Source organism: Mirounga angustirostris, unplaced genomic scaffold (assembly GCF_029215605.1).
Source record: "Mirounga angustirostris isolate CCGP_5_RB_7025 unplaced genomic scaffold, mMirAng1.0.hap1 SCAF_2, whole genome shotgun sequence".
NCBI classification, from domain to species: domain Eukaryota; kingdom Metazoa; phylum Chordata; class Mammalia; order Carnivora; family Phocidae; genus Mirounga; species Mirounga angustirostris.
In genome coordinates this window covers 154,957,591-154,978,972 of record NW_026991710.1, presented here as the reverse complement: position 1 = coordinate 154,978,972, position 21,382 = coordinate 154,957,591, and the positions used below count along the sequence as shown (strand labels likewise).

The 21,382-nt window shown below is 44.9% G+C and overlaps 1 protein-coding gene across 1 annotated transcript; it reads right to left on the bottom strand.

Annotated features, from left to right (window-relative positions):
• Window positions 1-2,178: 2,178 nt before the first annotated feature.
• On the bottom strand, window positions 2,179-3,276 carry PNMA2 (PNMA family member 2). Its single transcript, XM_045879328.2, has one exon. It carries the CDS (start codon window positions 3,274-3,276, stop codon window positions 2,179-2,181), a length of 1,098 nt encoding a protein of 365 aa, XP_045735284.2.
• Between the last annotated feature and the right edge of the window lie 18,106 nt (window positions 3,277-21,382).

Here is a 21,382-nt window from a genome sequence, read left to right as displayed (position 1 = left end):
TTCAAGCAATAGCTAATACAGAATCAAAATACATGAAATGAAAAACCTCAGCATTTTATTAGCATGTATTTATTTAATAACTTCACATTTATAACATTTTACTTTGTATACTGTCAATAATTGAAAACAATGAGGCCATTTTCATGAATACAAAAAAAAAAAAACCCATGAAAGGGTGTACTGGACATTTTGGTTGAACAGTATTGAAAAATTATAACATAGAAATGATCACAAATGGTACCTTCTAAAAAAATGCTTTTCTTACAATCTCAGGATATTCGTCCGTTAAAATTATCCACAATTGGAAAGAATAATTTATCGTTTCCGAGTCCAATCACTAACAACAGTCCAGCTGCTGGCATACTTATCACAAAGATAACAGATAGCAAGCACTCAAATGGACCAGAGCTAAAATGGTTTCTGATGCAATGTTGTCCCAACTTGACTGACAGATTATATATTTACTTGTTATCGCACCACTGTTAGAACAATAAAGAGAGCATGCACTGAACATTCAGTAAGTATCATGAAAATCATGAGTCTTAAGTACTGAAGGCTTTCTATGTTCCAGGCATCATGCTAAGGGATTCAAAGGCATTATGTCACTGGAGCCCAACAACAACCCTATTCTATTCTGTTCCCGTTTTCCCAATGAGGAAACTTATGTTTCTTATGAGAAACATACTTATGAGAAGTTTGCTGTCTACAAAAAGGTACCATGATGCTATATATCAACTAGCATTTAACCGAATGGTGCTCATTTATGCTCCACGAGCACACATTACATCACAGGGCATGCATGGACATGATTTAACACCTGTGAGATGCCATTAATTTCTTTAATCTTTGAACAATTAAGTCCAGATATGTGCTCAGATATCACAAGGGAACGTTACTTCCGAGGTCTGCACAAAACGAGTCCATCTGGAAACATAAGTGAGCCTGAGGGTGAATGCCAATGTGTGAACATTTGAATATCGACACACTTGAGTCTACCTGTTTTTCAGTAGAGATGTGGAGTTTAAAATACATTTTAAAGATGGAACTGCTGAAAAATCTCTGCAGAACTGTGGAGCACAACTTGAAAAATCAGGATTGTAGTGGCGGGAGGATTAGCAAGAGTTGGAAAGTTCCGGACTTCTATCTCAACTCTGCCACTTGTTAGCATTTCTATACTGAGGAGACCACTTAGCTCATCTGAGCTTCATCTTCTCTTTCAAAAAGGGCAACATGATACCCTGTTGGGGTTGCTGTGTATATTAAATGAGATATGTGTAAAACACCTGGAACATAATAGACCCTCAGTAAACATGAGCTCCTTTCCTCTCCTTCGTCCCCTTTGTCGCCACTAAAAATCTTCTCTGACCAAAATGGTCTGCTCGCTAAATCCAATCCTCCTTCTCTAGCATGTCTTCCCATAAGGTCCACTCTTTCTCAAGGGTGTCTGGCATACTGTAAATCTCTTGAAAGCAGCGATTAGGCTGAGTCATCTATGTCTTGAGGCTCTGACCCAGTGCCTGGAACTGACCATCTGACACCTAGCGGAAAAGTGGAGGAGTGCATCCCAAGTAAAGAAAGAAACATCATAGCGGAGGTGGTTGTATTCATTTGGCAATGGCGCTTCTACGGGTGTTGTGACTTATTTACACATGAAGTTATTTGCTTCTCCCATGCCGAGGTCACATCTTCAAGGAGGTGGTAAGCTCCCTGAGAGCACCGCCCATGCTCCTAGGTTTAGGATCCTTACCTCTTTGACCAGCGCCTCACACTGCTAGGTACTCAGAGAGAAGGTGCTGACTTGAGAAAGGAAATCACCTGACAAGTCCAAGAGCTTAGATTTTTAAATAAATTACAAAAGATATATATATTTTTTCCCTCACATCATTTCTTTCTTTTATGGTAGGGGTAAACTTTGGTCTATTTGGGAGACCTGAAGTGCCTCAGCTTCCTTGAGGCTTCCTATCTCATATTTGGAATTTAATCCGGTGTTTGTTCATCATCTATGTAGGGTCCAAGCAACTCTCGGATAATTTTTTCTGAGAAAGAAGCAGCAAACCTGGCCCCAAAGCCTCGATTTCAGTTGTGTACATTTAACGACAAAAAGAGCCATGCCGTCTCAGCTGGATAAAGCGAATGTCCCTAGGTGCACTGGCTATGGGTCCTGCGCTGAGCTGGTTTTTAGTCATCTGCCTCGTGATCCCAGTGGCCATAGCCATCCCCTTCATCTGGCTCTTCAATATTCTCGTTTTCAAAAGAGGCCTCTTCCTCCTCTTCCTCCCGGATTACCTTCATTAGCTCAAGAAAGCTGGGAGGCGGGCCCTGATCCTTCAGCTCCCTCAGCCTGCACCACAGGACCTCGCTAAGGCTGGCCCCCGCCATCACCTGTTCTAGGCGGACCTGATCTGCGATATTCCTGGGGATGGCTCGTTTCTCCACGGCTCGCTGGAGCAGGGTTTCTAACTGCAACACATAGGCTGAGACCTTCTCCCCCTCCTCCTGATAGGTCTTCAGGTACTTCACCTGGGAGGTCCTGCGGCTCTCCAGGCTTCCAAACACTTGCTTAAATGCCTCCAAGCACTCTTCCACGCTGATGGCCGCGTTGTCCGCCTGCACTATATGCATGAGGTCCAGGGCGGGGCCGCGCAGGCTTTCCATCAACCACCGTTTCTTTTCTGCCTCTGCTACCGGCCACTCTTTGACGATCTCAGTGGCTTGTTCCAACCAGGTTTCAAAGGGCTCTTCCTCGGGGGCGGGCACGGCACTCCCTGAGAACACTCTCAGTTTCTGGTATCTCATGGGCAGCAGAGGCTGAGGGGCTTGTGCTATCTCCTGCCCCAACCAATGAGCCAATAACTCTGGCGAAACACAGGGCACGGGGGCCGGAGACACTCCCTCATGGCCGAGGGCTCGGAACATCCCCGAGACTGTCTGTCTCTCTTTTTCCAGAAAGACGTTCAGTCGTTCAAGAAATTCGGTGTCCTGGTTAGGGGTCTTAAAGATCACTTTCCAGACCCCCCGCCCCTTTCCCTGAACCTCACTGGGTATCACCGAGACATCAATATCCTCCATGAGCTCTAATAAGACCGCATTGGCATTCTCCTGCTTCCTGAATATTTTGCCAAGCAGTCTATACCTGCCCAGAGCCTTCAAAGTGTCCTGGAGAACCTCCTGAATCTCAGCCTCATCACAGTGCACTGGTATCCCCATAACCATCAGTGATTTCTGTTCATCCACACTCATGATCCTGCACCAGTCCTCCAACAGTGCCAGAGCCATCTTCTGAGTATTTGCTCGCTCTAACTCTACGGCTGCCGATTAGTTTGTGGTGCAGATACGCTGCCTTAGGACTCAGAATACCCTGCCTGAGCTCCTGAACTTCTACTCCACCCCCGAATGGGTCCTAGGCCACTCCCATAGCAGTCCCAAGGTCTTCTGGACCCATAACCCTTACTTGCCCAGTGGCAAGAACTCAGCACTTCCAGTTATGTCTCTAGACCTGACCCAAGGTGGCTGGTCGGTATCTCGGTTATGACAGTGCCATTCCCTGTGGCTCTGCAGTCCGGGGTCTGCCGTTGCCCTCTCCCAGATGCTAGCAGCCACGTGGTGCTGTTGACCCTTCTGCGAGTGCCCGAGGCACCTGTAAGAGCTGTTTCTGCCACTCTCCCAGTCTTTGCCGCCTCGCCTCACCTCTCCTCTCGCTAGTCATGGGGAAAGGCCTCCACTCTGCACCCCTGCATCCCGAGCTCCCAGAAAGATGTGTCCCAGCAGGGTGACTTGGACTCCTAGTGAAACAATGGTCAGTTTTACCACACAGCCTTCTCCTTCCCGGGGAGCATCGTGCTTTGGTTCATGACGCAAGTTGGGGGTAGGCCAGGGGTTCTGTCTCACATTGGATTTACATCTGCCCCACTCTGTCAGACCTCTTTTTTGCTTGGACTGACTTTTTTTTCTTTTGGGGACCCTCCTGCAACCTGGCTTCCCCACCATTTGCTCATCAGGCATGCCAATTAATGTCTGAGCCCCAGTTGAGGACAGGACTCGAGATTTTCCCCACGTGAAGAACGAAATCAGATGTGGCTAGATACCTGTGTATGTGTTCCAGTTGTTCCGTGAGAGTCACGAGCTTATTTAGTCAGCTTCTAGAAAAGGAAGATGTCACCCAACTCCACACAACGGTGTGTCTGGGTCTGTCTTAGCTCCAGCCAAGCCAAGCTGCCCTGTTACACATAAATAACAATAATATATATTTATGGCTTTGATGATAGCCAATGATGACTATTAATGCACTTATTTTAAAAAATGACAATCCTTTATAATTAAATCTACTAAACAAATGGAGTTGCTGCATTTCTTTGATTAGAAAATACAATTAGAAATCACTCAAACATTTAAAACCAATTTAATATAGGTATAATAATTTAACTTATATACTATACTATAGGCATAACAATTTAGTATAGGTTTAACAATATTTTTTAAAGATTTAATTTATTTATTTAAGAGAAAGAGCAAGTGAGAGAGAGAGAGAGAGAGCACAAGCAGGGGCAGAGGGAGAGGGAGAAGCAGACTCCCCACTGAGCAGGGGCTCGATCCCAGGACCCTGGGATCATGACCTGAGCTGAAGGCAGACACTTAGGCAACTGAGCCACCCAGGCGCCCCTAGGTTTAACAATTAAAAAAAGAAATCTCAGAACCAAGTTAGTTAAATTTGGGATTATGAATTCTCTTTTGTTATGTGCGGGCAGGCTTTGCAAATGCACAACTAGGTGTTTCTTTTGCTATGAATGTTAAAAATGCTTCATAATACTTAAGCTTGAATGGGTCATTGGAGGAAAAAAGAAAAACAAGAAGCACATCTGTGGAGAGTGGTGGAGACTGGGGGATGTAGAAAGGGAAGAGTTTCTACCATCTCCCAGTTGGTCATGGGGTTGTGTGTTAAGGGGCTCGAATATTCTTCGGTAGGCCTAGGACATCCCCATCGGTTCAAATGGGGTCCATATGCCACAGATGTCAGCCCGTAGCTACGGTGGCACCTGCTGTCACTGCAGGCACATTTTCCAAGTCCTTCTGGAAGGTGCAGAAGGCCTGGCATGTGCTAGAGGGCCAGGAGGGCAAAATGTCGGATCCGACCTTCAGCCAGCAGCCCTAGGGACCTGAGCCCAGTGGCATCTCCATGCCACACTTTCCCTCCTAAGATAAGGGGGTAACCTTCTTCTCGTAATATTTAGAGGGAACAGGAGATGTAAAAAGGCACTGAATGCCCAGGAAGAAACATCTCCAAGGTCTACATAATAATGGCCATGCGGAGCTTAGGCTACCTTTGGCTGGCTGCTTCTTCCAAAGGCGATCTCTACCTGCAATGGAAATATTTGGAAATGAAAAAAAAAAAAAAAGTAAAAATCTCGTATTTTCTCATGTAAAGATGGGAGAAGTTGGAAAAGGAATCAGATTTTCAGCTGTAAGTGTTGGATCATTTAGCCAGATAGTGAGTGACCTTGGCCAAAGCACCTCAATCTCTCTAAATCTCAGTTTCCTGCTCTGGAAATGGGTGATGATAAAAGCACTCATCTCACGGGCTCGCTCTGGGTATGAAATGATGTAATTCGTGTGGAAGCACTTTATTCAAATGCGAAGCACATCTGGTTCAAAGTCCCAGTGCGTGCCTCCGGTTCTCCGGGCCTCCCAGGCCCTCCCCTCTCCTCTCGCAGTTCTCAGCGGGGTCCTCTTTCCCACCTGTCATGGTGGGCTCGTCTTCAAACTGTGACTGGTTGTCCTCCAAATTTAACTCCATTCCCCAAACTGTCCCTCAAGATGGGAGTGGGGGGAGGAGGGTCTCCGAACTTAATCCTTCCAGGAGCAAGGGCTGACAATGGGAATGGATCCTTGGTCACACTGTGCTGCGCGACGGTCTTGCGGTATGCAGCTTGTCCAAGCCCAAACCCACCCTGGTTACTGAGCATGCCCAGATCTCCCTCCCCAGCCGCCAAAGGATGGGCATCATTCCTGCAGGATTTTGCCACTATGGAAGGAGGGGCGGGGCTGTAATCGCCCAGAGGCAGGGACTGATCCATGGAAAAGACATGGGGACAGGAATAAGCAATGAAGGACTCTCAGAGACCGCGTTACCGGCACAAATCAAAATGCTCGTTATCTGCCCACCAACCCAGTAGCTGTAGCTGGTAGAGCCGCACATACACACCAAGTCCCACACACCTTTCCCCGGCGTGGCCTCGCATAATTCAAGGCACAGTCACAGAGTGCACCCCGTCCCCTACCCCACCACTGGACTCGCGCGCACGCACTTTACATCCCAGGCACTTGGCATCTGGCAACCTGGGAAACCCCGCGGCTCTGGCGCAGTGCGCAACGGGGGCGGGGGATTAAGGCGGGGCACTCTGGGTGCGGAGAAGGGCTGGGGACTTGGGGAGTGGGCTTCAATCTGCGTCTTACCCTCTGTTTTGGCAAGGACGGAGGGGCGGAAGATACCAAATCAAGACATTCTCCTGGGCCCTTCTTACGGGTGCAGTGGCGCAGTTACGGCACACGACGCCTTCGGGCAATAGAACAGGTCTCTACCCACTCTTACTACAAGTTGCCGTTCGGCGCCAGAATTTGCAGACTGCACTTTTTGCTACACTCCCACGGCGCGTAGACCTATGTCTTTATCCACACTTCTCCCCCGCCTTTGCTACGCCCCTCTGCATTTCTCCCCGCCATGCGAGGCGCCCCCTACCACTGTGGGTGCAGTGAGTGAGAACCTTTTCGTTTCAATCTCTGCGTAGCCTACCAAGGCCCTTGCGTAACAAGGTTTGGTATCCCATGCCTCGTAAGGCCCCCACTTCTCCATGGTCTGCCCCTTCCTCCTCCGGGTGTCCAGGCGTCAGTCGGTTCGTCCCTCTTTCCCCATCCATCAGCTCACACCCTGGGTAAGGGGGAGAGAACCCGCTCTCCTGGCCCACCTCTGCAATGCGGTGGGGGAGAGGCTCCTGGGCCAGGAAGGTGGAGGAGAGGGGCGCAGAGGCCAGGGGCTGCGCCCTCCGGTCCTCGCCCCTACGTGCCCTGCCCCATACTTACCCTGGCGCGGAGAGCGGTCAGCAGGCACTGTGCTCCGCATCCATTAGCGGGTGGTCTGGCCGCTTCACTTCCGGAGCGCTGGGCTCTTGGCGGCCCGGGCCTCCCCTCCCTCCCCTGCGCCCGGCTCCCCTCCCCTGCGCCGCGCCCCGCCCCCGCCCCGCCCGCGCCTCCCTCCTCCCGCCGCTGCCAGGAACTGGCAGCCTCTCTGCTCCCGCTGCCGCAGCGGCCGCCCTTCCAGACCCAACTTTGCTGCTCGCGGGAGCTGGCGCGGCGGCGGGGGGCGTGGGCAGGGAGGGGAAAAAGCGGGGTCAGAGGGAGGGACCGCGAGGGGTGGGTCGCTTGCTCGCCAGCCCTCCTTCCTTTCTGTACACCTTGCGGTAGGCAGAGAGCGGCAGCCTCGGCAGCAACCAGGGGGTTTGTGCACTGAGAGACCGATTTAGGGACCGGCAGACGGACGGACGGAGAGGACCCTCCCCGAGCTCCCGCGCCATGGCCGAGAGGAAGCAATCCGGGAAGCCGGCAGAGGACGAAGAAGTCCCTGCCTTTTTTAAAAACCTGGGCTCAGGCAGCCCCAAGCCCCGGCAGAAATTCTGTGGCATGTTCTGCCCGGTGGAAGGGTCCTCCGAGAACAAGACCATCGACTTCGACTCGTTGTCTGTGGGCCGGGGCTCGGGGCAGGTGGTGGCTCAGCAGCGGGATGTCGCCCACTTGGGCCCGGACCCTCAGCCGCCGTACTCCCGGCAGGGCCGGCGCGCCGGCGGGGAGCCATCTGTTGAATCGAGCCGGAAGGTGGAGATCCGGCGGGCCTCGGGCAAGGAAGCCCTGCAGAACATCTACGACCAGGTTGGTATGGGGGTGGGGGGGGGTATTCGAGACGCAGGACCAGATGCGGGGTCGCCCCTCCCTCGCCCCCCTTCCAGCTCGGTGGAGAACCGAGGATCCCAGCGGGTCCACCGTCCTGCCTTGCTTGAATATTGCATCCTCAAATCTGTACATGCACCCCACCCTACTTGCCCCTTCTACGTACAGGGTGCGGAGAGGCTCGGGCTCGGCGGTGGGCGGCTACGCGCCCACAAAGGCTGCCAGAGCCTCCCTGGGCCTGGGAGGTGGGGGGTGGGGGTAACGGATGAACCGATCCCCGGTTGGGGGTCATATGGTGGTGTGGGGGAGGGTTGAACCGATTCCATTCTTCTTAAATCCTTCCGGGCGGCTTCCGATTGCAGTTGTGGCTGAGTGCCCCACCCTTTTTTGATGCATCTCGGAGCGTGCAGTGGAGGGTTCGCATGCAGGCCCGAAGGCTCCCCGGGGTTCGGGAGGGGCGGGGGCTTCGACAGCAGCTCCCCGCCGCGCCCTGCGCGCTCTCCCACGATACCTTCTCCCTCGCCCTCCGCGCTCGCGTCCGGAGCTCGGAGGCCAGGACCATGGTCAGCGCCTCCGCGGACCGCCTGGGAGGATCTCCTCGCCCTACTCCTGTTCGCCGCGTGAAACGAGGGAGGCTGTGGAGTCACCCAAGGAACCCGAGACGCTCCAAATAGCCCATGTGGAGAACAAAGTTCCGCTAAGTATCTCAGCAAGGGCTTCCCAGAGTGCTCCCCCCCGCCACTATTTGGGAGGTGCTTTGGGGATGGAGACTTAGTGGATCATGTTCAAAGGGTGAAAAGAAAAGAAAAGGGGAAAATCCCTCACATTTTGAATAGATTGTCAAAGAGGGGCTAGACCCCCCTATACCGTGTTAATGGAGAAACAAAGAAGGCCAATTTGGCAAACCTTGATTTTAGAAGATATTTGTTATCTCTGGCCCTTGTGGACGGTGTGCATTTTAAGTGCGGTAGTCTTCTCGCATTTTTTTCTTTATCAGGGTGACCTTCATACTTGTGCATTTTTTTCCACATCCTTAATTTCTCAACCGATGAATTACAGAGTGAAATGTTTTAATATTTGTTTGCTGTTTCTCTCCCATGCCCACTGGTGAAGAGGAGAAATCAGTCAATGATTGATTATTGAATACCTATTGTGTGCCTTGCCTTGTGGGGCAGGGAGAAGGTTAGCTATAAAAAGTTCAAGGTGATTTCTTCTTAAGGGGTGTTCAGAGTAGTTGGGAGTGGTCTCTACCTATTCCCTGAGTGAGTCCACCAACATTTATTTAGTATTCAGGTTGTGTGCTTATGGTGAACGCATGGAGAACAATTAAGGAGTTGGTGATAATGGCTGGAACACGTTACCGTTTCCTGACACAGCATAGAGTTTTGCAGCTTTTGACTTTTATTGCACCAATTCTAGGAAAGATAAACCATTTACTGTCATTTTCAAAAGGTGGGGCAATTAATTACTTAATTGGTTCCTCCTCCCCCAGCTCTGTCCTCTGATTTATTCATATAGGAGGTAGCTGATATCTGTATTTCACTATGAGTCAACCCAAAGAACTTAATCCAGAAAACTCACCTGAATTCAAGTGATCAGACAACTGAAGCAAAAGTTTTAAATAATGTAACTAATATTGAAACATGAGGGAGTGTGAAATACTTTCCCACGTGAATACATTAGATGAGGGCCAAACCATGATCATACAACCTCATGGTTGTGTGAGTATCCTCATCTTTAACAAGTTGTGCTGGTAATCCTAATGTCCTAAAGGGAGCAGAAAAATGCCTTGAGATAAGGAAGGGATTATTTTTAAAATGGCAGATCAAGGGACAGAGCTTGAGAATGGCAACCCCTATAATAATGGCAGTGAATTAAAACTCAGGTTTGAAAGGCAAAGTTTCATTGGGTTGAATAATACATCTCTTTTCCTGTCCATTTGGAAGCTTAGATGTTTGATCATCAGCTTCTTGTTTGAACACTCCCTGATTTTTTTTTAAAAGATTTTATTTATTTATTTGACATAGAGAGAGATGGCAAGAGCAGGAACACAGCAGGGGGAATGGGAGAGGGAGAAGCAGGCTTCCCACTGAGCAGGGAGCCCAATGCTGGGCTGGATCCCAGGACCCTGGGATCATGACCTGAGCTGAAGGCAGACGCCTAACGACTGAGCCACCCAGGCACCCCGAACACTCCCTGATTTTAATAGACATTCGAAATTGTAAACCTAGGGTGCATGGAGGGGGAGATTTGAAGAGGAAATACCCAACCAGAACCCCAGCCACTTTTAGCCTCCTTAACACCCACATTTGCTTTAGTTGCCCAGTTATTAGCAACAGAAGATGATTCTGCTTGGTTTTTCTGCAGCCTTCCCTGAATTTTCATTCAGTCTTGCCTTATCACATAAGGCAACATGTTCCTATGGGATTGGTTTCATTCATGACTAAGAGCACTTACCAGGATCAGTACTTACAGTGGTTGAATATTTCATGTCTATACAAGAGAGAAAAGGTATTTGGGGTGTATGTGTGTGTGTGTATAACAATAGTGATTTTCAAAAGCACAGTTGGGCCCACCATTTTGATTGACTTGAGTAGCCATCACTTAATTTTCAGCTAATGAGCAATGTGACTGCCAGCATCTCAGTGCATTCCTGTCTGAAGCCTTGGGACAAGAGAGGAGGAGAACTAGAGTGAGTGGGCCCTGGGGTCCCTGATTTGCACCACTTTCTTCCCCTGAATCTGTATTTATAGGTATTGTTAATGTATGGTTGGTCAGAAGTGGCTTTGTCCACCTGTAGCAGGATGTCTGCTGTTCCTCTAGCAAGGCTTTGGGAAAGGAGGGAACAGGCTTCCTCAACCCAGATGCCATGTGGCTTGTGGGACATGGGTGCCTGCATTTGCATTTACAGGTGATAGCAGGTAATCACCAGAAAAAATGGGTGTGGCTTGGGCTGGGATGTTAGGTTTTGGTGAAGGGAAAGAGCCAGTGTAGTGAATATGAATGAGGAAAGCTACCTCTTTACTCTCTTTTCCTTTGTGTCCTTTGCGAGGTCCACTTTGGGCTGCAGTGAGGTAAGATTGGTTATCATCTGTGAAGGACTCTGAGCCTCTTGGAAGAGAGAGCCAGAAGGGCAGTATTATTGGCCTAATTCCCCCTTGCCAGTGCCTCCTCCCTCAGCCTCCTCCCTTCCTCTTAGGAATTCCCTCTATTCTACCTCAGACACAGTTTAGCCAGGGAAGCTGGATCATGAGCATCTCTTCCAAAGGTGCTCCCAGGCCCTTCTTCCCACAGCAAACCTATGTGTCTGGGGAGTGATTCTCCATTTCTCCAGTGCAGATGCCAATGAATAAACTATATAGGAGTTCCACTGAACTTGACAAAATTCCCGTCTGTAAAATGCTTTTTGATATTCCCTGTCATTGTGTCTCCCCTCATCCCCTCTCCAAGTTGATTAACTCCCAGCCCTAGATGCCCAGTGACCCTGCTGCCCTCTTACTGTTCAATGCTACCCTTACCCCATCTTGATGGTGATGCCCATTCTAGATCTTTCTTCCTCCAAAACAAGTTCTGAAATCACTCTTCTCCTATTCAAAATCCCTTCCTTATGTTTATCTTAGCTAGAAAGAAATCCCAATGATTGAAGGCTTCCGTCTGTTATGTGCATGACTGATACGTAGGTTGTCCCCAGAGATACTTGTCTGATGTAGGCTAGCCTGTTCAATAAGATGAACACCTAGTTAGCCAGATATGTGGTAGAGATTTGGCTGGAAGCCAAGAACAAGGGCATTCATTTGATACTTTAGAGGCCACATTGTTTCAAAAGAGGAAACACAAATATAAACATTTGTATGTTCAGGATTCCAAAAAGCTCCATCTGGGATCAAAGGGAAGAGAAGGAAATGGTGATAATCCATAATTATTGGTTACCCTTGATTTCCCAAGTTATTATGGAACTAATCATATAATCAGTTAAACTAAAAAAATAATTGTGATGAAATACACGTAACATACAATTTATCTTGATCATTTTTAAATATACAATTCAGTAATGTAAATATACTCCTATTGTTGTGTAATCAGTCTCCAGAACTTTTCATCTTGCAAAACTGGAACTCTGCGTCCATTAAACAGTAACTCCCCATTTCCCCTTCCCCCAGCTCCTGGTATCCACCATCTTACTTTCTGTCTCTATGAATTTGACTACTCTAGACACCTCCTATAAGTGGAATCTTACAGCGTTTATCTTCTTGTGACTGGCTTACATCACTTAGCATAATGTCCTCAAGGTTAAACCATGTTCCAGCATGTGACAAGATTTTTTTCTTTTTTTAAGGTTGAATAATAGTCCTATAATTTGTTAAATTTTAATAAGTCATTGATGATTGAAAATTTGTTGTACAATTAATAGATCTGCAATCAATTAATTGTGAGAGGAAGTAAGAAGGGTTACATTGGGGATGAAATAGACTCCTCCAGCCTGGGGCCTGAGACCTGAATAGAAGAAAACTCTCACCAACTAAACAGCGTCTATCATCTGTCTCCCTTGTGGCTCAAGGGTGGAGAAGAAAATTGCTGTCATTGAATCTCCAGTGGCAACATCTGGTTGAATGTTGCATAGTTCACAAACTCGTGGGCCATGGGAATCAGGAACGGGCTGGGCATTTTCCTACCGTTGGTAAAGATAGGCCAGTTTTCTTGTGGGTCCTTTGGTGCCAGTGTCCCTCTCTCCTTGAGAAAGAAGGGAGAGTCAGAATTGATCATGGAGTTGAATGTACACTGCCACTGAATGTCAGAGCTTGAAAGAGACCTCATGATTATTTAATCACCTCATTCTAGCAGTGGAGAAAGCAATGCCCAGAAAAATCGTGCTTGGTCCCATGGAATTCAGGTGATGGTTTCAGCATTAGGATGGAGGCCTCTCACTGCCCAGTCCCACTCCTAAACCTTGTTATTTTGGTAGCATTTTATCTTAGATCTGTAGAATATATTATTTTGAAACTTGCATTATTTCTTAGAATGTGTAGAGTATATTATTTTGAAACTTGCCTGGACACCTTCTGATATAGGCATTTCCCCTTTTTGTCAGTAAGGACACTGAGATTTAGTGATATTTACTGACCAGTCCCAAGGTCTTGCTTTTTAGTAAGTGTATGACCTAGGATTTGAACCAGGGTTTCCTGACTCAGTGCTGTACTTCTTCTTTTTTTTTTTTTTTAAGATTTTATTTATTTATGTGAGAGAAGGAGAGAGAGAGAGAGAAAGAGTGAGTGGGGGGGAGGGGCAGAGGGAGAAGGACAAGCAGGCTCCATGCTGAGTGTGAGCCATGACCCTGAGATCATGACCTGAGCTGAAATTAGGAGTTGGATACTCAATCGACTGCACCACCCAGGCTCCCCATCAGTGCCATACTTCTTGCAATACACCATTCTGTGGCTCCACTCCACTGCCAGAGATAGTGAGTTTAAAGGTATAATTTAGTTTTGCAGGCAAAATATTTCATATCCCATTAAACTTCATATGTTCTATGGGGTAGGCCCTGTGCTAAATGCTTTATGTGTGCTATCTTATTAATCCTAAGGTAACTCTATGAAGTAGGTGCTACTGTTATCCTTATTTTGCAAAAGAAATATTTGAAGGTAAAAGAAACTTGCAAAGCAACTCGCTAACTAAAAGCCAGAGGCAGGATTTGAACCCAGGTCCATGGGACTGAATAGCCTTTTAATCACTGTGATGTACTGAATTGCTTTCTATATTAATCATTCTTTTCTCATTTTATCTCCAAAGAATTAACTATTACAAAATAGTTCTGAGTGCCTACTTTGTTTTCTGTTTTGCAGTGTACTTTTTGATGCCATTTATAAAAAGGACTGTTGATCTGTCTTTATGAATGTGCCCTAAACTGCTGATATACTGTCCATCATTTTTTTTTAACACAAGAAATATCTTCAACTATCGCTGGGACAGAGGCCAAATCTGACAGTGTGAATGACATGCTTTTCTAAGATTAGAGCAATGTGATGACAGTGTGATTTTTCCACTTGATGTAAATCATGAACTACAAGCAAATAATGAGGGAACCATCAATAAAAACATTGGCGGACGGGCTGACGGACACTTGAATTTGGCTGGCTCCAGCCCATGGCAAAGGCTGGTAGCGTAGGCCAAGAGCTGCACACAAATAGTGCCTTGAAGGGGAAGCATCTGGTCTTGAAGGTGGTGGCTTGGGGTGTGTTTTTGAAACATGTATAGATAGACAGCTTGCTTGGTCTCTGATTTCAAGGCAGCTCTCTGGTGGAAAGAACTCTGAACTAGGAGTCAGGAAACCTGGCTTGTAGTCCTGGCTCTGTTGTTCACTAGCTGAGCCACCTACCTGCACAGTCACCTAACCTGAGCTGTCATCAGGAGGAGCCTTAATCTCCAAGACTCCTTCTCTGTTTCCACTAAAGGCTCTGAAAGAAACTGATGCTGTCCCCAGCCGTTCTTTCTTTGTTTTTTTCAAAGTTGCGGTAAAATTCATGTAACATCAAATTCTCCTTTAAACCATTTTAGTCTACAATCCAATGACTTCTAGGACATTCACAGTGTTGAGCAACCATTTAATTCCAGAATATTTCATTGCTCCAAAAGGAAACCCCATATCCATTAAGTGGCTACCCCCCAATACCCTCCCACCCCAGCCCATGGCGACCACAAATCCACGTTCTGTCTCCATGGATTTGCCTGTTCTGGACATTTTACATAAATGGAATCCTACAACATGTGGCCTTTTGTGTCTGGCTTCTTTCATTCAGTGTAATGTTCTCAAGATGAAGCCACGTGGGAGTGTGTGTCAGTCCTTCGTTCCTTTCCATCACTGAACAGAATTCCATTGTTTGTATATATCACATTTCATTTATCCATTCACCAGTTTATGGACATTTGGGTTGTTTCCATTTTTTGGCTTTTATGAATAATACTGCTGTTACATTCTTTTACAAGTTTTTGTTGAAACATGTGTTTTCAGTTCTTGTAGGTGTATACCTAAGAGTGGAACTGCTAGATCATATGGTTATTCTATGTTCAGCTTTTCGAGGAGCTGCCAAACTGTTTTCCACAATTTTACTTCCATTTTACATTTCCCCCAACAATGTACAAGGGTTCCAGTTTCTTTCTGCACATCCTCCACAACACGTTGTTTCCCCCTTTTTTGGATTATAGCTGTCCCAGGGGTTATGAAGTGGTATCTCATTGTGGTTTTGATTTGCATTTTCCCAGTGACTAATGATTTGAGCAGCTTTTCATGTGCTAGTTGGTCATTTGCATACCTTCTTTGGAAGAATGTCTATTTGAATTTTTTGCCACTTTTTAAAAAATTGAGTTGTCTTTTTGTTGTTGCGTTGTATGAGTTGTTGTTTTTTTTTTTAAGATTTTATTTTTAAGTAATCTCTACACCCAATGTGAGGCTTGCACTCAACAACCCTGAGACTGCGCTGTACTGATTTAGCCAGCCAGGCACGCCTACAAGTTCTTTATGTATTCTGGATATCAGATATATGATTTACAAATATTTTCTCCCATTCTTTTTTTTCCTTTTTTAAAGATTTATTTATTTATTTTTGAGAGAAAGCGTGTTCACGAACAGGGGTAGGGGCAGAGGGAGAGGGAAAGAGAGAGATTTCCCAAATTTGTAGATGGTAAGTGGTATCCTGCTTTTTGCCAGTTTTCCTATTAAAGCATTCATATTTAAACACTGATTTGTAAAAATTCTATATTAGAATGTATCCACTTAGGGGCAGAGGGAGAGGTAGATAGGAGGCTTGTTGCTCATTGCCCCAGGGGAGAAATGAACCAGGCAAAAAGCAGAAAATAAGGAGAATTTGGTTTCCAAAAGCCCGAGCCCATCAAGGATATTATTCTTGTAACCTCTGAGGCAAATCACAGTGTTTTTCTCCTTTCCAATATTTATACTTCATATTTCTTTCTGTTGATGTACTGTTGACTAAGAGTTCCAGGAAAATATTAAAAAGTTGTGATGATAGCGAGCTCCCATGCCTAGCTCTGACTTTAATATCCAGGTTGCCCAATTAAATGTGACATTGGCCAATTTGACATAAATATTCTTTCTCTGGTTAAGGAAGTCTCCTCGTCCTGCTTGCTAAGAAGTTTCATTCTAACATTTTCTGGTAAAAATCAAGAATGACATTGAAAATTATCAAATGGATTTTGGCCTCTAGTGAGATAATCATGTGACTCATTTTTTTATTTATGAAGATAATGAATTATATCAATAGATGTTCTATCATCCAACCATTTTTGAATTCCTGATTCTGCTGTGTTCTTTGTTTAAATAAGCTGCGGTGTTTGATTTGTAGTCAAGTCAAAAGTAAGATTGGCTTATATTTTTCAGTTTTACAAGTACCAAGTTTGTGTTCTTGAAGGATATGTAGAATCCTAAAATAAATTAGAAAACTTTCATTATTTTTAGCTTATGTAACGGGAATTATTTTTCTTGACAAACATTTAAAATTTGTTCATAAAAACTTTTAGGTTTGGAGCTTCTGTTAGAGACAATATTCTGACAGCAGGCTCCATGCCCAGCACAGCGCAGAGCCCCATAGGGGGCTTGATCTCATGACCCTGAGATCACAACCCAAAAGTTGGGCACTTAACCAACTGCCCCACCCAGGCGCCCCTATTTTCCTCCCATTCTTTGGGTTTTTCACTTTCTTCATATGTGCCTTTTGACATACAGAAGTTTTTAATTTTGATGAAGTCTGATTTATCTGTCTTTTCTTTTGTTGCTTCCACTTTTGGTGTTAATATTATTCCTGGCTATTCTCAAAACTACTGGATCAACTGAAATCTAGCAAAGAAGTTCCAGGGCCTCATTTCTTAGAATGATAATAATGTAACTAAATCCGTTGCTTTATGGGAGTTTTGAAATCTATTTAGAATAGTATTTACAATAGGTCAGTATTCTTGAGTGTTTTGTGTACTGCCTAAGTCTGATCTATATCATGATCCTGTTCATTGTTCTATTTTTTTTAGAAATAACATGACAGAGTACCATATTTATTGTAGATAACAGTGATGAGCATTTTTTTTAAAGAAAGAAATCCTTGATAACCTGATTATCTAGAAATAAGCATTGATAACATTTTGGTATATATATATATATATATTTTAAGGATTTTACTTATTTATTTGACAGAGAGACACAGTGAGAGAGAGAACACAAGCAGGGGGAGTGGGAGAGGGAGAAGCAGGCTTCCCACCGAGGAGGGAGCCCGATGCGGGGCTCGATGCGGGGCTCGATCCCAGGACCCTGGGATCGTAACCTGAGCCAAAGGCAGATGCTTAACGACTGAGCCACCCAGGCGCCCCTCATTTTGGTATATTTTTTCCAGTCTTTATACTCCCACCAAAAATGAATGAGAAATACTGTTTTTCAGCATTTCTAGTATCACTGGGTATTATCATTTTTATAGATATTTCCCAAATTTGTAGGTGATAAGTGGTATCCTGCTTTTTGCCAGTTTTCCTATTAAAGCATTCATATTTAAACACTGATTTGTAAAAATTCTATATTAGAATGTATCCACTTCAATGTCAACTTGTTACACATTTTTTTCCTAGTTTGCATCTGATTTTTTGTGGCCTTTATATTTTGACATCCAAATTTAAATTTTGAACTTAAATCAGTTTGTTTTTTCTGATATGTTCCTGCCTTTCTTTTTTTAAAGATTTTATTTATTTATTTGAGAGAGAGAGTGAGAGAGAGAAAGAGCACAAGAGGGGGGAACGGGAGAGGGAGAAGCAGACTCCCTGCCGAGCAGGGAGCACGAGGCGGGACTCGATCCAGGGACTCCAGGATCATGACCTGAGACGAAGGCAGTCGCTTAACCGACTGAGCCACCCAGGCGCCCCTGCTCCTGCCTTTCAAGATTATTATTTACTAACATTTTCTTCTAAAACCTTTTTGGATTCCATGTTTATATTTAAATCTTGCAATTAATTTTTCAATACCTTGAAATAAGGTATAACTTAATTTTCCAAATAGCCTATTGTCCTAATGTCATTTATTGAATAATTGATGTTTCTCTATTTATTTTTTATATACTCCGCCTTTTCCATATGTCTGGATATGAGTTTTGGCTTCCTGCTGTTGCGCTGATCTGCCTTACTAATGTGGTGGTTCAGTACTGCTTTAGTTACTGTTGCTTTTAAATATTTTTACTTTTTTCATTTTTGCTACCATTCAACTGCCTTTTCCATGAAAGATATTTTCAATTACAGAAAGCTGATATAATTTTTACCAGAATTATATGAAATTTATCTAGTGAACTAGAAGATATATTTAATTTTTAAGATAGCAAGTCTTTCTACCTGAGCTTATAGTATGGGCTTGCCATTTTTTTTTTTTCAGGTATTTTGTTCTATTCCTCTGAAAATTTTTTTTACATTTATTCCCAGTGCTTTGTTGTTATTGTGACTATAATTGCCATTATATTGTGTAGTTTACATTCTGTGTGACTCTTGAGTTTTATATTAATTAATAATAGAGTGCCTTATTCTACTTGCTCTTGGCTCTAGTATTTTCCAGTTGATTCTCTTGGGACAGTTTTATTACCTGATACTACCTTTATGTCTTTTTTCTACTGCCTTTACTTATTATTTCTCTTCTGTGTCTGACTACATTGGTTAGAGCTTCTAGAACAATATTGGATAACGGTGGCAGCATTGGGGCCCCCTGTTTGATTTCTGACTTTAATGAGAAGGCCCCTGTACCTTCACTATTTTTTGAGAGAGATATCTGTCACCTTAAATAATCATTGAATTCCTACTTGAGCGTCCTGGTAGCGTCCTTCAGCCAGCAACCCCCAGGAATGCACTTGTGGTTGAATGAGCTGGGTTTATTACTTGCTGTAGTGAGGGAGAACACACACCATGGGGAACCGTGGGGCATCTCCGTAAGAGGGTATTCGAGAGAGATTATTTGGGTATCAGTGGGGCTTGAGGGAGGGTCTAAGGAAATGAAGGTTCCCTCTGGGCTGGGGCTGCCAAAAAGGAAAGCAGTTCTATGATTTGATATCTCATTAAATCTTACCTGTACAAGGACGGATTAGACAGAGGCGGAGCTGTGACTGGGAAAAAAGCAGCAGGCACTTAGAGCATTTGGGAGAGGGGGATTTGGTACTTTGCGACTTGGACAATGTTTGTATTTTATCAGACCTGATCATGGAGGGGTCTCGTTTTTGTCTTGATCCATCATGGTCACTGAGTGGTCTGATGTTAATAATACTCTGTGAAATTTATGTTCAACAGGACAACACCCAGGCCAGCTCTTGGCAACTATTTTCTGTTTCTCAGCATACTCTTAAAACCAGGGTTTGATCCGACAGATCATCTATTGTGTTTCCTATCCAGCAATATTTTCCTACCCTCTACTGAAGATGCCAAATTGTTTCTTGAATGTTTTCCCCCCCACCCCCCGTGATACCTGCTATGCTTGTTCTGTAATAATTTTTGGTAAGCTTGCTATTTTTTTTTTAATTGTGTTCTTACCTTCAATTAAAGTGAGATCCCATCAGAATCCATGTTTAGCAGAGGGATATGTGAACTGACTACATGCACCATTGAATCTTCTTTATTAGGCTTATAGTTTGAGGCTTGATTTGAGCACCAGCTGCCTGTCCCATTCCCATTTTCTGGAGCTGCTTCGGCAGACTTTGGCTTTCACACTCCAGTGAAATTTCAAAAATAAATTTGGGGAACAACCTAAGGGTTGCCAAATTTTTATGTTGCCAAAATAGGGACACTAAAGAACCAAACCAAACCAAACAAAAACATTACTACACAGTATCATCTCCTAACACGAAGAACAATTTAGCACCAAAACCATTAAAGGGAAAATAATTCTAGGATTTAGAAGTATGCATAAATTGAGCTTTATGAAAAATTACATGTCTTGTCCTTGTTTTTCTTACTTTGACCTAGGTGTGTGAGCACTTTGCCCCAGGCAGCCTGGCATCAGCTACCAGACCAGCATTGGTGGAGGCAGTCTGGTCTCTCTCTTACTTCTCCTAGTCTGTCCTTTCCTGAGTAGTCTCTTTCTAGAAGTTGTTATCTCTTTTGGATAAAGGAACACCTCTTGCAGGCTAGTATAGGCAATTGCTTTCAAATGCACCTGGGATTTGTTACAACCGGTGTGGTGAGATGCACAGCATGGAAATGGCTGTCATGAAGGAAGAGGTTTTTATCCTCGTGGATCCCTAGAGCAGGAGACAGAGCATATGCACAGGGCTACAAGGGGAAGCACCAGCATTAGTCAGGAGGCAGTGGGATGAGGGGAAGACAAGGCAAGAGCCATTATTGTGGTTTCTGGGAAGGAGCACGCAAGGCAAGGAAAACAGGCTTAATTTGGATAATTTTAGTGGGCCCTGGGGCATAGGGGCTGTTCCTGGTTGTCTGAAACTTGGCCCTGGGGTGATGAGGGCAGGTGGACAATGGCCTTGAGTTTAAGTGCTTCAAAAAAGAGGTAGATGGCTGTATGGGTTCTTGATTGATGAGTTTGCATATGAAAGGTGCACTCCCACGAGAGTCTAGGAATGTAGGAAATAGACTAGTCCTGCAAGGGGCAGTCTTTCCAGGGTCAGTAAAGCCCCGGATGTCCTAGCACCAGAAATACAGAACATAAGAAGACATGATTGAATACAATACTAGCTGGCAATAGTAGACAAGAATATTACAAGGTTCTGGACTTAGGCGTCTATTGGTCTTAGGTCTACAGAATTACTGGGCACTTTCGTGTTTGTATGTACTTCATTAGTATTTATTTGGAATGTTCTATCTGCGATTTCTGGCCCAATGCCTTTTTAAGCCTGGAAATCCATAATTTGACTTTTAAAAACTTGATGCATGTTCAGAGTTATAGTCATAATCACTAAAAGCAATGGAACCCAAACCTGCTCATTCACTGCTGGGCCTTCTTATTTATTTATATAAATGAACTACATTTCTTACAGGGCATATGATCATGCCAAAGCTGGTAGTGAAGACAGCTAGGAAAAAAAATCAACCGCAAAAAAACTCTCATCTACAGTTCTGCACCCTAAATTTCCTCCAACTTCAATGACAGAATTTGCAAAAGCAGGATTTCCGGGCAGGATCAGCTTGACCTCCCGACCATGAGTTCATCCAGGGGCAGTGAGCCCGCTAATCACAGCTTTATCACAGCTCCCTCAGCTTCACCCCAGTACACCAGCAAAAGGGTATCTTTGTAATGCTCTTCTTGAAATAACCTTTAACTGGTCTGTGGTATCCTCATGAAGGTGCGGGCTCTGAAGTTATCTTGCAGGATTCAGGAATTAAGATCTGCATGGAATTACCCAAGTTGGAAACCAGAGGAAGCAAGGCAGAGATAGTCTACAAACTTCTCTAAACCAACAGGACCTAGGGCTGCTTT